The sequence below is a fragment of the Rhincodon typus genome, chromosome 34 (genome assembly GCF_021869965.1).
Source record: "Rhincodon typus isolate 14 chromosome 34, sRhiTyp1.1, whole genome shotgun sequence".
Classification (NCBI taxonomy): Eukaryota; Metazoa; Chordata; class Chondrichthyes; order Orectolobiformes; family Rhincodontidae; genus Rhincodon; species Rhincodon typus.
In genome coordinates, this window is record NC_063365.1 from 13,716,320 (window position 1) to 13,732,739 (window position 16,420).

Sequence of the window (16,420 nt, forward strand, 5' to 3'; positions counted from 1 at the left end):
AGAAGGTGGACGTTTCAGAGGCTGTCTTGTTGAAGTTGGTCTCCTCTGAACATATGTGACTGAGATGGAGGAACTGAGAGAATGGGATGGAATCTTTACAGGGAGCAGGGTACGAGGATGTGTAGTCCAGGTAACTGTGGGAGCCAGTGGGTTTATAGTGGATAATGGTGGTCAGTCTAGTCCCAGAAATGGAAACAGAGATGTTGAGGAAGGGATGGGAGGAGTCAGAGATAGACCAGGCGAAAGTGAAGACAGGGTGGAAATTGGAAGTGAAACCAATGAACTTTTCCAATTCCAGACCAGAGAGGGTAGCAGCACTGATGATATCATCAATATATCAGAGAACGAGTTGTGGGTGGGGGCTGGAATAGGATTGGAACAAGAAATGTTCCACGTACCCCAGAAAAGACAGGCGTAACTAGGGCCCATGCGGGTACCCATGGCCATCCCTCTGACCTGAAGAAAATGAGAGGAGTTAAAAGAGAAGTTGAGGGTGAGGACGAGCTTGGCCAACTGGAGGAGGGTGATGATGGGTGGTGATGGTTCAGGTCTTTGCTCCAGGAAGAGGTGGAGAGCTCTAAGACCCTCCTGGTGGGGAATGGACGTGTAAAGGGATTGCACGTCCATGATAAAGAGGAGGTGACTGGAACTGGCAAACTGGAAGTTTTGAAACTGGCGTAAGTTGTCGGAGAAATCATGGATGTATGTGGCAGGGAGTGGACCAGGGGAGAGAAGACTGAGTCAAGGTAGGAAGAGATGAGTTCTGTGGGGCAGGAGCAGGCTGAAACAATGGGCCTGCCCGGACTGTCCTGTTTGTGGATGTTTGGAAAGAGGTAGAAGCGAGCTGTGCGCAGCTGGGGGACTATCAGCTTGGAGGCAGTGGCGGGAGAGGTCACTGGATGAAATGAAACCAGTTACTGTAGTTGATACAATGGCCTGACGAGTCGTGGTGTTGGGGTTATGGTCCGGGGAAGATAGGAGCAGGTATCTGAGTGTGATTTGGCAGCATGGAGGTCAGGCAGGGTTAGTGTTGAAGGCGGATGGAATGGATGGCAAAAGTGCGCCAAGAGATGGCCGGCATTAATGAGAGTGGTATAGCAGGAGCCTTAGTGGGTGGAGCAGCGATAGAGTGAGTGTGAAGTATAGGAGAAGATGATGTCATTTAGCTGATGGAGTGAACAAAGTCCATTGACTTTCTGCCTACAGTGCTGTGTATTTCTCCAGAGAATTGGGACTGCTTTAAGGCTGGCATGGTCTGGTGTGTAGGCTGAAACTGCTGGTCCTGGGAGGGATGGAAGTCTCATATTTGCAGCATCACATCCAGCGGACCTCCATGTCCCAGCTCACACAGCAGAGCGCCAAATTCCTCCCTCTGCCATGTCCGCGGCCAATCTCAAGAAGAATGCAGGGCAGCGCTGGACTGATGACACCAGCAATACTGGTGAATGTCAGAATATCCAGTGAATTGTGAGAAGCTCTGGGAGCAACTTGTGTTAAGATGGGGCTGCAATTGGACGTGAAGGATGCCGTAAGGGTGGGGTAGGTAGTTAATGCAGCGAGTTTGGGAAGACATAGTAAGACAACACGCTAGGCCTTGTGGTGGAAATCCCTTCAAATAAACTCGCCAAAACTCTCACTTAGCCAACAAAAAATGTAAGATTCAGCCCAAGGAGTTTACAGGTAAAGTTGACATAGTCTTTGAGGACCATAGAACTGCTCTCTCATTAAAGAGAGAGATGACTGGTGGTGAGTTTAACCTGAGGGAAACCACATCTCAGGTGAGGAATGAGGTTGTGAAAGCAAAACCCTAATGATAACCTTACCTTGTACAGGAATTGAACTACACTTTTGGCATCACTCTGCATTGCAAGCCAGCCATCCAGCCAATTGACCCATCAGCAATCAATTGCAGCAAGCGATGGTGTATAGCTGTTCATTGTAAGAGGATTGAATTCAGAAGTAGGGATGTCTTACCGCAATTATCTAGGGCCTTGGTGAGAGCACACCTGGACTACTCTGTGTAGTTTTGGTCTTTCTACCTAAGAAAGGATATACTTGCAGTAGAGAGAGTGCAGTGGAGGCTCATCAGGCTAATACAGAGGATGGAAGGATTTTGCTATGAGAAGAGATTGGTTTGACTGGCCTTGTATTCATTAGAGTTTTGAAGGATGAGAAGGAATCTTGCTGAAGTGCATTAAGTTCTAACTAGTAGGGCTGGAAAGGCTATATATAGGGAGGATGTTTTCCCTGGCTGAGGAGTCTAGAACCACAGAGTGCAGTCTCAGGATACTGGTTAGACCATTTAGGACTTAGATGAGGAAAGATTTGTTCACTCAAATGGTATTGAACCTGTGGAATTCTGTACCATAGATCAAAAGTCACATGACACCAGGTTATAGTCCAACAGGTTTATTTGACATACAAACTTTGAAAGCACTGCCTCTTTGTCAGGTGAAGTGAAGAGAGCACCCAGTACACACTTTATAATCAGAGAGATCAAAAGATCATGCAAATGGTGTGAGTGGAGTGTCGACAGGCCGAATAATAGGTCCCTGCAGGTGATCAAGAGTGTCAGACGGTGTGAGTAAAGTGTCAACAGCTGAATAACAAGTGAAGGGATGACCTATAATATTATTAATTGAGGCAGAGAGGTAATTACAAAAAATTAAAAATAAGGTGGTGCTGGAGACAAACTAAGTGATGAGAATAACATTGAATCAGAGATAGTAGGAACTGCAGATGCTGGAGAATCCGAGACAACAAGGTGCAGGGCTGGATGAACACAGCAGGCCAAGCAGCAGCATAGGAGCAGAAAGGCTGACGTTTCGGGCCTAGACCCTTCATCAGAAAAGGGGGAGGGGAAGGGGGTTCTGAAATAAATAGGGAGAGAGTGGGAGGCGGATAGAAGATGGATAGAGGAGAGGATAGGTGGAGAGGAAACAAACAGGTCGAAGAGGCGGGGATGGAGCCAGTAAAGGTGAATGTAGATGGGGAGCTGGGAGGGGATAGGTCAGTCCAGGGAGGACGGACAGGTCAAGGGGGCGGGATGAGGTTGGTCGGTAGGAGATGGGGGTGCGGCTTGAGGTGGGAGGAGTGGATAGGTGGGAGGAAGAGCAGGTTAGGGAGGCGGGGACGAGCTGGACTGGTTTTGGGATGCGGTAGGGGGAGGGGAGATTTTGAAGCTTGTGAAATCCACATTGATACCATTGGGCTGCAGAGTTCCCAAGCGGAATATGAGTTGCTGTTCCTGCAACCTTCGGGTGGCATCGTTGTGGCACTGCAGGAGGCCCAGGATGGACATGTCGTCTGAGGAATGGGAGGGGGAGTTGAAATGGTTCGCGACTGGGAGGTGCAGTTGTTTATTGCGAACCGAGCGTAGGTGTTCTGCAAAGCGGTCCCCGAGCCTCCGCTTGGTTTCCCCGATGTAGAGGAGGCCACACCGGGTACAGCGGATGCAGTATACCACATTGGCAGATGTGCAGGTGAACATCTGCTTGATGTGGAAAGTCTTCTTGGGGCCTGGATGGGGGTGAGACATGCTAGGTATCTGCTCGGTGATTCTGTGTTGTTGTGTATCTCGAAGGCCGCCTCAGAGGATGCTTACCCGAAGATTGGAGGCTGAATGTCCTTGATTGCTGATGTGTTCCCCGACTGGGAGGGAACATTCCTGTCTGGCAATTGTTGCACATTGTCCATTCATATGCTGTTTTGGTGTCTGCGTGGTCTTGCCAATATACCAAGCCTCGGGGCATCCTTGCCTGCAGCATATGAGGTAGACAACATTGGCTGAGTCACCTAAGTATCTGCCGTGCATGTGCTGGGTGGTGTTTCCACGTGTGATGGTAGTGTCCATGTCAATCATCTGGCATGTCTTGCAGAGGTTGCCATGGCAGGGTTGTGTGGAGTTGTGGTCAACGTAGTCCTGAAGACTGGGAACAAAGGTCTGTTTAAGGTTTGGAAGTTGTTTGGAGGTGAGAAGTGTAGGCAAAGGGATGATCTTGGCGAGATATTCGTCATCATTGATGACACGTTGAAGGCTGTGAAGAGCATGGTGTAGTTTCTCCAGTTGGGGAAGTACAGGATGATGAATGGTACTCTATTGCTGGACGATGATTGGTACTCTATTAGTCATGTCATCTGTACCGTAGACCACGTCACTGAACATATTTAAGAACGAGATGGATTTTAAAGGAATTGAGGGGTATGAGGAGAAAGTGGAAATATGGCATTGCATTGGAGGATCAGCCATGATTCTATTAAATGGCAGAACAGGCATGAAGGGCTGAATGGGCTACAAACCCTAACACTGTTTCTATGAGACATCAACTCATTAAATTAAAATATGCTTTTGGTTTTAAACAGACTTCTTACTGATGGCAATGGGTTACAAATCTATGATTTCATGAAGAAAATTCTCTGAGGTCTATGGAATTTTTAAATGTCTAAATTAATGGCCTGCTCAGACAGATGGGTGAAATGACGTATCTAAATCCTGGTCAGAACCTGGTACCATCCTCAGGTCAGATAGATTATAAAAACCTGTTGTTTTCCCTTGTGTTTGAAATAATGGAGTCACTAATCTACTTGATCTACATGAATTAGCTAAAAGGAAAGTGAGTGATGCGTATATTTCAAAGATAGAAAGCACTTGTAAAAGCAATTTCTTTGGAAAAAATACTGCGCAGGCTTTTAATGTGTACTAATTACCACAGCAAAAATGTTGGAGTCTTCAATGGATTTACGTGAATGAAAGATCAAAGATTGTGGCACTTGCATTTTAATCTGTTGACTAAAATGAAATGAATAGGGTGGTGATAATGGGGCCCATGAGAGTGACAACAACACAGGTGGTAGAGACTTTAATCCCTCCTTTATTGTTGAAGCCCTAGGCCAAGTCACAATTATATAATCAACCATTTTTATTTCAACTTCATGTTCACATATTGAGATTGTTTCTCGCCTTAGGTGAAAGACTTGAAATCACATGCAGTGATATGAAAGACCATTTAACCTTTGTTGGTACTTCAAAGTGTAACTTCTGAAATGTCACTTTGTTGGTTTAAAGTCCTCCTCCATACAGGGGCAGGAGTGAAGGGAGGTGTGAAGTAGTTCAAGTGCTTTGCAGTGTTCTGATGTGGGGAGCGGCTTATTAGGGGCATTTGGCATAGTGTTTTAATGACGTTCAATAAATCAGAGCTTTCTATGTGATAATTCAGTGTGTTACACTTACAAACAAACTATCTGTAGTTGCTTTGCTTCATCCAGGACCCCTGTAGAATGCAAACTCCTAAAACCCAGCAATTTGTGAAATGGTATATCTCAGTAATCAGGGCGTTTTGAGTCGAGGCACAACAACGAAGAATTGTTCAGTTGAGAGTTGCAGTTTTGAAAAAATAGCAAGCAAGCTGTGCAGACAACTCCCTTCTTTGGTAGCATGGTGTAAAAGGTCATAAACTTAACTGACAGTCCCCATCAGGTCAGTCAAAAACAATGTTGGAAACAAAGTTAGTAAGGGCCTGGGTCAAGCTGTGCTCTAAAGTCAGCATTGTCAAAAGCCTCAGTCACATTCATACCTACAGGCAACCTCTGCTGATCCTGAGTCATTAATCAAACTGCAGAGCCAGTCTGACCCTGGCTCCTTCCCTTTGAAGTGTGGTGTCCTTTCCAGCATGAGGAAATAATTTGCTGCCTGATTCAATGAGCCATCAGTGGAGCCTGCAGACCTAATGACATGTGAGAATATTAACCTCCTACCATGAAGAGCTGTGAATCTTGAGAGGCAGTCTATAATTCACCCAGTGCACCGGAGGCACTCTGTCTCACAGTCCCTGTGACAGAACTTTGTTTTTATTCCTGCTTCCTTCTCCTGCAACTTTGCCGTCAAGATTTTAAAATAGATCTAATCTCGCCCTTTTCTCACATCTCATTTCAACTGCCGTCTCTTGCTTCTGCAGTTTTATTAAGTTTATTAAAACCAGTTGAATCCTACTTTTTATGGCAGGGCTCTGTTCGCCCATTCATTATGGTCTCTTATCTTGGCAGGCAATCAGAACTGAAAGGCAGCTAGTCCATTATGCACATATGAAGCCCATCACTCCTTCAGCATTTGCCAATTCATCAAACATTTATCATTTGCCCTCTGAACAGCATGTCAATTTGCCTGTCACTCCCCAGTCTGTGCTGCTTTGTTTGAATCTAAACATTGCCTTTTCACACTGGTGTTGTAGACCTATCCTTATAACACATCGCCCCCTCCCTTCAAAGGAAAGTCTCCTTGGTGCTCAGCAGGGAGGGCAGTTGCCACTGCTTGTTGTATGCAGCATGTTTGTAAAATAATGAGGGTGAAGTGTGAGCCATAGGCAATGATTTTGGGATATTAGGTATGACAGGGAGCTTGATCATAATTATCTTAACGAGGATAGGGTTAATTACAGTGGAATCTTAAAGTTCTTTCCATTTGAATCAGGCTGAATGAAATGCATTTTGATGTTTTGTCATTTTGATGTGACTTTGTAAATTGCGATGTAAATCTCTTGGCTATGCAAGGGTTCCTTTGGGATTATGGTGTGATCCCTGCAGTGAGGTAAAAGAGATGGTACATGTGGGTGAGATAATGGGCAGCTTTAGTTCATTAGAGCTGTGCGAATAGATAAGAGAGTGGGCACATAACATTGGTCATCAATTTTACACAAAATAAGAAAAAACTACATGCCATCCTTACCTGGTCTGGCCTACATGTGATTTCAGACCCACAGCAGTGAGATTGACTCTTAACTGCCCTCTGGTCAATTAGGGTTGGGTAATAAATGCTGGTCAAGTCAGTAATGCCCCCATCCCGTGAATAAATAAATAAAAAGTCATTACGATTCATTTTGTTTCCAGTATATGGTAGATAAGTATGAAATATCGAGGAAGAGTGAAAGAAGACATTTAAATAAAATGTAGTTTCTGTAGTAAACTGTCAATGCCCATGGTTCGCTTTCTCTTCTCCCCACCCTACCTTCCTCAGCTTACGGTTGTGAATTTAGTTGATTACATCACAAAGTGCACATTGAGCTGATGACATGAAAACCACAATTAATGAGAAAGCCCTTGTGTGATGCAGCTCTTTTTAACTGAGCGACTAATAACATCACATGGCGAAATTATCAAAATCAGACAGGTGTTAAGGGGATTTGTACAGAATTTTCTCTGCCTGCTTCTGATACTAAACCAAGCTTCAGTGAGCCTGGTCATTTCAATGGGCAACTCCCTCTAGTGTTCCAGGGCCTTTGTCCCACTTCATGCTCTGTCATTTTGTTTCATTCGTCCCCTGAAGCATTTAGATGCGCTTTTCTCGATTTGCTAGCACCAAACCATTTGCAGATTCTTGTGGTAAGGATATTCTATTGACATAGCATTATTGGAAAACAATATGTTTTTATGATTATGTACACCAGAGCATGGGTTATTTGTTGCTGTGAGCCTATGAGTCCCCTACACAGGCTTTCCAGGTGTGTATGGGGAGGGGTTTTAGACACAAACCTCATGTAATTAATATCACATTTTATTTCCTGCACTGTTCAGATTGCACAGTGCTCACATTTGAGAGTGATGATAAAACTGGATTCATGAGCTGTACAAGGATGATATTTGGACTGAATGATGGATGACAACTTAAATTTGTGTCCAGGGGATGAAGGTGAACTGTGACAGTGTTATTTATCTTGGGAATGAAGGTTTGGGTCAGAGAAGGCTGGGTGCCTCAAGGCACAAGACGTTGACAAATTCATCCTGTAGGCCGCATATCTGAAGCCTTTTGTTTTAAATCCTGGCTACTCACTAAGTGACCCTCATCCTTCATCCTGCCAACGTGTGAAAAATGTGAGCCTGTGCCAGTGCTCCCTCTGAAACTCATTCTTGTCATTCACTCGCTTGTCAGGCTAAAACCAAAACTTTCCAGCTTGTGAAAGGGAAGGTTGAAATATTTATTTCTGTGGATAATGGCTTTCCTGATTTAGTAGCTTATAATTTTTCCTGTTCCCTCCTTGTTGCAGGTCATTGGAAGGACTGGAAGAATTCATCTGTCTGGAAGAGCTAATCCTGGACAACAATCTTCTCAGAAATGACCTGCAGTTGCCTAGGTTACCACACCTTCATACCCTCACAATCAACAAGAACCAAATATCCTCTGCACAATGACATAGTAAATTATGTAGCATTTAATTTAGAGGAAATGACTTGAAATTCTATTTGTGTGCATATTGTGTTCTCTTCATTGATGGACATGCCAGGAATTAATTAGTGGCATGTTAATTCACAAAGTCAAATCATCACCGTTTGGAATTATTTTGTAGGCATTAATGGGAAGAAAAAGACTTTCTTAAAGGAACGCAGGAGTTTGTCTTGGATGGAAGGGGGCCCTCTGCTGGAATAATTATTGAATGAGATAAAATCAGGCCCATGGAGAATACTAAATGGGGAAAGGGCAGGCAGTTGTCACTGCTGTCAGTAAATAGTGTTCATCGCATACTTTTAATTACATTGGGGTACGTGCTATGTGACATACCCATTGAACTATTGTAATATGAAGATTGAAAGGAGAAAATTTAAGTTATTTTACAAAATATTCGCTACTAAACTTTCGAATAGGCCAAGACCAACACTTTTTTTGGAGCGTTCTTCATTAAGGCATTAAAATACCCCCCAGAAAGGCTTTAAAATTATCAGAGCCCTGCAGAGTCAATGAAAGTTCAGCAACATTGATTTTCAACATTTACTGGAGACATAATTCTGACTGTGCAAAAGTATCAGGCCACCATTTATGTTCTTGTGGGGAAATAAGGCTGTTATTGTTTGCCACTGTAGACTCGTTTTACAATGGGCTGAATGTGTTTGTGATGGATGTAGTGTGAAGTAACTGTTTGTTTCCTTGTTGGAAAAGTTTCAGTTTCAACAATTGCTTACCATTTAGCCACACAACATCCATCATTTTGTCAATGTTTTAAATGTTTCACAGTGAACCTTTGAAAGAAAGTGAACTAAAAAGAGGCACATTCTTTCAATATATGCCAAAATTCTGACATGTGTTAGCCGTGAATTGCCCCTTAAACAATAACTTTGACATGTCTTGAGTGCTGCAGTAAATTTGACTGTCAGCTCCTGATGTATATAATTTTTTTACTGCTTCCCTATAAATGCTTTTTCATTAGTGTGATTGAATCCTTAACGATGACCTTTGACACATAACCGAATTAGACAGCCTTTTGGATCATTTAGCTGAAGTGGTGCCTTGGCTTAAGTACCTCAGCCTCCTAGGAAATGAAGCCTGTCCCAATGAACTTGTTAGTTTGGACAACGATGAAAGTGACTATCAAAGATACAGGTTAGTTGTACTTGTTGCTAAGAGATAAGTGGAGTTACCTGACAAATGTCTTTCAGTTATCTGCTTGAGAAATGCATAAAAACATCAATGCTGTTCCTTATTGTTTGATGTTTCTGAATTTTCAGCCACATTTATTCATAATATACGAGCTATTAATCATTTAAACGATAGGCGTAACTTGAAGAAATTATTCAGTGGCAAATATGCGGGGTTCATTTTAGTGCTGTCAAAAAGACATATACAACTGACAACCTTTATAGTATGAGATATAATATTTATAGCATGTCACACAGCCATAGATCAGAGCAGAAGCACATCTAAAATACTGCAGTTAATAATAAACTTTATGCTGTGTTCTTGAGTGAAGAAATTTTGTTTTAGAAAGCAGTATAAACTTTTTGTAAATGTTACAGTACGGTGTTTATATGTGTCTTAATAAGAAAAGGAAAACTTTCCTTTCTAAAACATTACATTTTATGTTGAAAATACAAGGCATGTAGCCATCATGACATTAGGTTATTTAGTCAAAACAGCACTGCAGGCCCTTTCTGTGCATATATTGTTTGTATTTTGCAGTAGCGATAAAATACATTGACATCACAAATGGCAACATGTGTAGTTTTGCAGCAATGTAATTCACTACATATCAGAACAGGCACAAAATTTAATTCCATGATATTTCCTGAGGATGGTAATTTGCATGTGCATGTTATACCAAACTTGGGGGAAATAACTGGGAAATTTGCAGATCCTGAACTACCTTTAATTTTTTTTTCCTCTATTTTCCTACCCATTTAATATATTCAGTATTGATTCTACTTTGTCTCATTATCAAGCTGCCATCGTATTTCCACTTAATTGCTGCTCCCTTTCCAGCACTCCTTTTTCATCAATGTGATTAAAGTTCTTCAAAACGTGCTTCCATAATTATTTTTAGTATAAACCTTAGATAAGTTGTGTCTTTCATTAAGAAACTTGCATCTACTCGATCAGCAAAATTTAACTCCTTAATGATGTCAGCTCGTTAAAATTAGGAGATTACAAACCACACAAACTATATAGCACATTTCTACTTTTCTGTGTGCCAACATTTCGGAGCTCAACTCAGGCATTGGCAGCAAAATAAAATTGTGCTGAGTATCCCTACTGTAATAGGAAAGGACATAGGCCAGGATTCCTCATTTTGATCTCTATTTAAAATTTGTGCCAGTCCCTATGGAGGCCGGCAGGTGTGGGCCCAGCTGCAATGTGGCCTTTGGGCAAATAGTCTGCAAATACTGCCTTGACTCACACATGAGCAATGGCCACTTAGGCAAGTCCTGAAGGATGCATAGTACGCATGGGTTGAGGGTCAGTGGTGGGGCAGTTGAGAAAACCAGTAAAAAGTTAATGGAAGGGGAATGTCAAAAAAAAAGCGGAGATGGCAAATAGGACTCAGAAATATATTCAAATGTGTAGCCTTGACTCCAGCATGCATGAAGCTGGATATTTTTAAAAATATTTATTCTTAAAGGATTTGACAAATTAATAGGCCATTGGATGTGATGGACACTAACTTTCACAAAGGGTTGACAAGTTATATACAGGATGAGAAAATTGAAGAAAATGAAGTAAATTAGATTTCAAAACGGCTTTAATGAAAAAAAGGTGAGAGAGAAGTGAAGGACAGTTTCAGAAAGTGATTGAAAATGGCCAACTGTTTTTAGGACTATTTCTGTTAATTTTATAAAGGCAAAAAGGTGTGTATGTTGCATATCTGAAACAAATGCAGAGAATGCTGGAGGAACTCTGGTTTGGCAGCATCAGTGGCAAGTCTATTAATTGTATATGTCAGTTGTTTGAGTGTAAGTCTGTTAAGCAACTAGTGCCCGCATATGGGATATGGGCCAAGAGCAGGCTGTTGGGACTAGTTCAGTTTGGGCTTATGTTCGGCTTGCTTTGGTTGGACTGAAGGATTCTTTCTCCAAGCTGTATGACTCTACGACTATAAAATGATCTAGGAAGCATCGCTAAAGGAGACTACAACGAAGCGATAAATGGATTTCAGTGTTAGTAATTGCGAAGTAGTACATTTTCATTGAAAAGAAATGAGAGCAGTAATTATATTTGATTGAGGATGAAATTGTGGAGTAGATGGATTTTGGGAATTTATTGTTACAAGATATCAAACCAAGTAGATAAAGTAATTAAACTACAGATTTTTTTTTAAAAATTGTTTTAAATACCCTTCTGTTTCTGTGTTGGGTTACAAATGAGGAGCATTTATATGGAAGATTTGTTGGCCCACAAACTAAATGTTCCAGATGGCTGTACTCTTTTCATACTCATCAGCACCATCATAAAATGTTGTAAATGATTTTTTTCCTACTATTTAGTTAAAGAAAAAAATGTTCTTAAATATGGTGGAAAATTATTCACCAAATTTATAGATACTGCTGAGTAATGGAAACAATATGAAAAACAGATTATCAGTTAGATATAAACGATGTAACTGAACACAGACTCTTTTCAGCAGTGCCAAAGTGAGGCTTAGTGTATATGTCCATTTGATATCAGTTATGGGAGTATTTGTGTCGACTATAATTGATCCCTAAATACATAAATCAGTTGTGTTGGATTTTATTTGATGCAAAAATATCTAGTAAATTGGTATTATTTAATTTTAAAGGCTTAAAATGTACAAGGCATTGATTGTACGACCTACAATTATGCTGCAGTGTACTACAGGTCATAGAGTTTTAGAGATGTACTGCATAGAAACAGATCCTTCAGTCCGACTCACCCATGTTGACCTGGTATCCTAAATTGATCTAGTCCCATTTGTCAACATTTGGCCCCTATCCTCTAAATCCTTCCTATGCATATACCCATTCAGATGCCTTTTAAATATTGTAATTTTACCAGCCTCCCCCACTTCCTCTGGCAGGTGACATAAACCTTAATAAACCATGATTTCTTTTAATTGTGCAATGTTTGAATCACTTCTAAATGGTCTTCATTTGGCCAACAATTTTCAATACAATAAGTTTCTCTGTTTTTTAAGCATAAAACACCTTTTTCACAGACGTGTATCTTGGTTATGTACACATTTAGGTTTGCAGCTATTGGAAACAACATTGACTGAAATTGTGGGTGTGGAAATTTAGAGGAACTGCAAAGGAAACCTTCTGCACTTGGACAACTGGGAAGATAGGAAGGGAAATGATAGAGAAACATTCAATTTTTTTGTGAGATGTTTTTCTCTTCCTTCAGAAGATTTGGACATTGCTGAGATAGCCAGCGTTTACTGCCCATCTCTCATTGCTATTGAAAATACAGTGATGAACTACCTTCTTGAATACATTTTTGGGTTAGCCAGGCCAGTTAAAAGGATAAGAAGAGCTGAATGTGTTGTGATACACTGGACGTGCATGTAGGTCAGGAAGGGAAAGGATAGCATATTTCCTTCCCTGGAGTTCATTAGTGGACAAGTTGCATTTTACCACTGTCAGATCGTTTCAAGTCATCATTACTGAAAGTAGGTTTCTATTTTGTACTTTATTTAATTAATTCAACTTAAATTTCCCAGCTGCCATAATATATGTTATGTAATTTAACTTCATATGCAGTCACTCCTGATCAAGGCTGACTTGCTTCTACTCTGGTTCAATAGTTCTGAGATGGTTGATAAGTCTATCTGTGATTTACAGTCGCTGCCACATTTGGGCCAGGTGGCACTTAGAGGAATAGGTAAATGGGTTTTTGGAAATTTGTGATTGCCCTCCAACACATCAATTTCACCTCTGTGCTTCCTGATGACACCTCTCAATGTGGAGAGGAAGGATACTGAACTTTCTTAATCACTGTCTCTGAATACGATCATTGAGATAGATTAAGACCATAGCCATAGGAGCAGGATTAGGCCACTCCGCCCATCAAGTCAGCACCACTATTTGATCATATTTCTCAACCTATTCCCCTGCCTTCTGCCTATAACCCTTAAACCCCTTACTAATCAAGAACCTGTCTATCTTATCATTCCAAAACTGAGCATAGATAAGATGGCATACATCAATAGCCAAATTATGTAGCAGCCCAAACTAATCTCATTGTCTGGCACATTTATCAATCCTTGATCACTTTCAATTCAGGGAACCAATTCTGAATTGAAGTAGATTATACAGATTGGTATGTGAGGAACAGCATTAGGAATACTTTTGAATGAAGTATCAACTAAGTGAAATAACTAACATGGGGCTATATGCACATTAAGCACTAAACGCTCCAGGCTTAAGCAAAAACTTCACGGTCCTACAGCCAATCAATTAGACCAAAGCTCATTAGCCATGTTCCATCCAGCTGAGACTGTTGATTAATAATTGAGCAACTATCAGGAGGAAAATACCACTCACACCTCCACCCTGACAAACCATACCATATGAATAACAGGAGACTAGACTAAACTGCTTGTGAGAGTCTTGTGTCAGAAGTGCCAATCAAATTCTGCTATTTGGCCTCATCCTAAGGTCTACAAACTCTTAGATACTGGCCTGCAATTAGTTTACTTCATTTCATATTAACCAGGAGCTGAATTCACTGATACTGAGGGCTTTGATGATATACCAGCTAGCGATGATGACATTTGCCAGACTTATTTGCTCCTCTGCTTAACTTATTTCATTAGAGTTGTGACATATTTACTCAACAATGTTGAAAATTGTCTGGAAATCTTCTATTCACAAAACATGGTCTAACTCTAACCAAGCTAATTGTCACTTTGTCAGTCCACTTCCACGCATGGAAAAAGTCATCAATAATGCAGTCCAATAACTTTTCCTTCTCGAGGGCAACTTGGAATAGGCAATAAGCATTGGCACAGTCAGTGTTGCTCACGTTCTATGAATGAGTTTTAAACAAAAAGCAGTTCAGCTGCACAATACCAATAATATATGATCCATAAACACTAGAAACAGATCTACACCACCCTACCATTCAAACCTGTTCTGCCATCCAACAAGATCAGAGCTAATCTCATTACTCCACATCCCTGCCTGCTTCCAATAACCTTTTACCCTTTCTTTTAACAAGAATTCATCTACCTCTATTTTTATAATATTCAAAATCTGTGCTTCTGGTGCTTTTTGTGGAAGAGATTTCCAAAGACTCTCGGCTCTCTGAGGGGAAAAAAAATCTCCTATTGCTGTCTTAATTTGACAATTTCTTAAACAGTGACCCCTAGTGTGATATTCTTCCACTAGAGGAGACATCTTTTCCACAGGCATCATGTTAACACCCCTCAGGATCTTAACTGCTTCAATTAAGTCCTTTTTTACTTTTCTAAGCTCCAGTGGATACAAGCCAACCTGTCCAACCTTTTCACGGAAGACCAATTACAAGTTAGTCTAGGAAAAGCAAAGTTCACAGCAAAATAATTCAGTTGCTGGAAATCTGAAATAACAAACAGAAAGTGCTAGAGAAAATTGGCAGCATCTGTTGAGAGAGATGCAAAGTTTGATGAAGAGTCATATTGGACTCAAAATGTTAAATGGGTTTCTTTATAGTCTGTTGTGTGGCACCACATTGAATGCATTTCAGTTATTTTTATGGGGTCTGTACAACACTTCCTCAAGGGGCTTCTTGTCTTAATCTTCATGTTTACCCAAACTGCTTCTATTTCTTGACTTTCGTAATTAGGTCATCCCCCGCAATTGTGCAAAACTGTCATTGATTAACAGAGTCACCTGTTTGCCTTGTCCTAGCTTCCTGTCCTTCTGAAGTGACGTGTACCATTAAACTAAAGTTTTGTTCTTTTATTATTTTTGTAACCTCTAGTGTTCATCTATTGATTTACTATGAGATTTGCACAATCTATCACTTCCTTTCGTGGTCTGTTTATCACTTCCAATATTAATACCTGCTTCTCTTGCCTTGCCTCTACTCTTTGACATCCTGCTCATCCATGCTCAGTTTACATTCTGCTGGCACTTGTACACTCCAGAGCATCTCAGTCTTACTGAACGGGTAGTGTGAAAGCTGAATGTCAGAGAACAGATATTAGTAATTACCCTCTGCATCAAGACTGTCTTTAATCCAATTGGGAACTGAAGAACCATTGCAAAACTGAAATTAATCAGAATGAAATGGGAAACCAGCCCATTGCTGAAGCAAAACAAGGTGTTTGTGGATATTGCAGATGTGACATCTTAGCTCCTATTGAACTTCCCTTCAGGTGTTCTCAGATGAAATGTTCCTTGGGGAAATATTCTCAGTCTCGAACAGTCGAAGTTCCTTCTATTCAGGAGGTAGATAGGAGAGGATGGAAGGAAGAGGCCATTTGGTCCATCGTGCTGTGTTAGCTAGTACAGCTCTATTATCTAGTGGCAATCTCCTACCTTTTCCCCATATCCTTGCACACCATTTCTATCCAAAACAAAACCATCCAATGCCCTCTCGAATGCCTCAATTGAACCTGCCTCCAGCACATTCCTGGGCAGTGCTTCCACACCCTAACTACTCACTGTGTGAAAATGTTTTTCGTCACGTCACCTTTGCTTCATTTACCCATCGCTTTAAATCTATGCCCTCTTGTTCCAATTTGTTTTAGGAGCAGAAACAGCTTCACCCTTTCTCCTCTGTCCAGGCTACTCATGAATTTGAAAACCTAAATAAAATCTCTGCTCAGAGATAGTAGGAACTGCAGATGCTGGAGAATCTGAGATAACAAGGTGTAGAGCTGGATGAACACAGCAGGCCAAGCAGCATCAGAGGAGCAGGAAGGCTGACGTGTAGCTACGGAAGAGGGATTGGGTGTATTCTAGGTAGCTGTGGGAGTCAGTGGGCTTGAAATGGATATATCCCTCTTCCGTAGCTACACTGGCCCTAAACCCCACCTCTTCCTCTGTTACATTGATGACTGTATCAGCGCCACCTCGTGTTCCCATGAGGAGCTCGAACAGTTCATCCACTTCACCAACACCTTCCACCCCAACCTTAAGTTCACCTGGACCATCTCTAATACCTCTCTCTCCTTCCTGGACCCCTCTGTCTCCATCTCTGCAACCACCTAGAAACCGATAT

At 41.4% G+C, this 16,420-nt stretch overlaps 1 protein-coding gene across 2 annotated transcripts in view; it reads left to right on the forward strand.

Moving 5' to 3' along the window:
* The window catches only part of lrmda (leucine rich melanocyte differentiation associated), a 795,236-nt gene that overhangs the window by 492,948 nt on the left and 285,868 nt on the right, over positions 1–16,420 (forward strand). For both annotated transcript variants that reach the window (XM_048616297.1, XM_048616298.1), the window contains 2 exons: positions 8,037–8,163; positions 9,225–9,364. In XM_048616297.1, the coding sequence (XP_048472254.1) occupies positions 8,037–8,163; positions 9,225–9,364 (267 nt within the window). The remainder of the gene's footprint in view (positions 1–8,036; positions 8,164–9,224; positions 9,365–16,420) is intronic.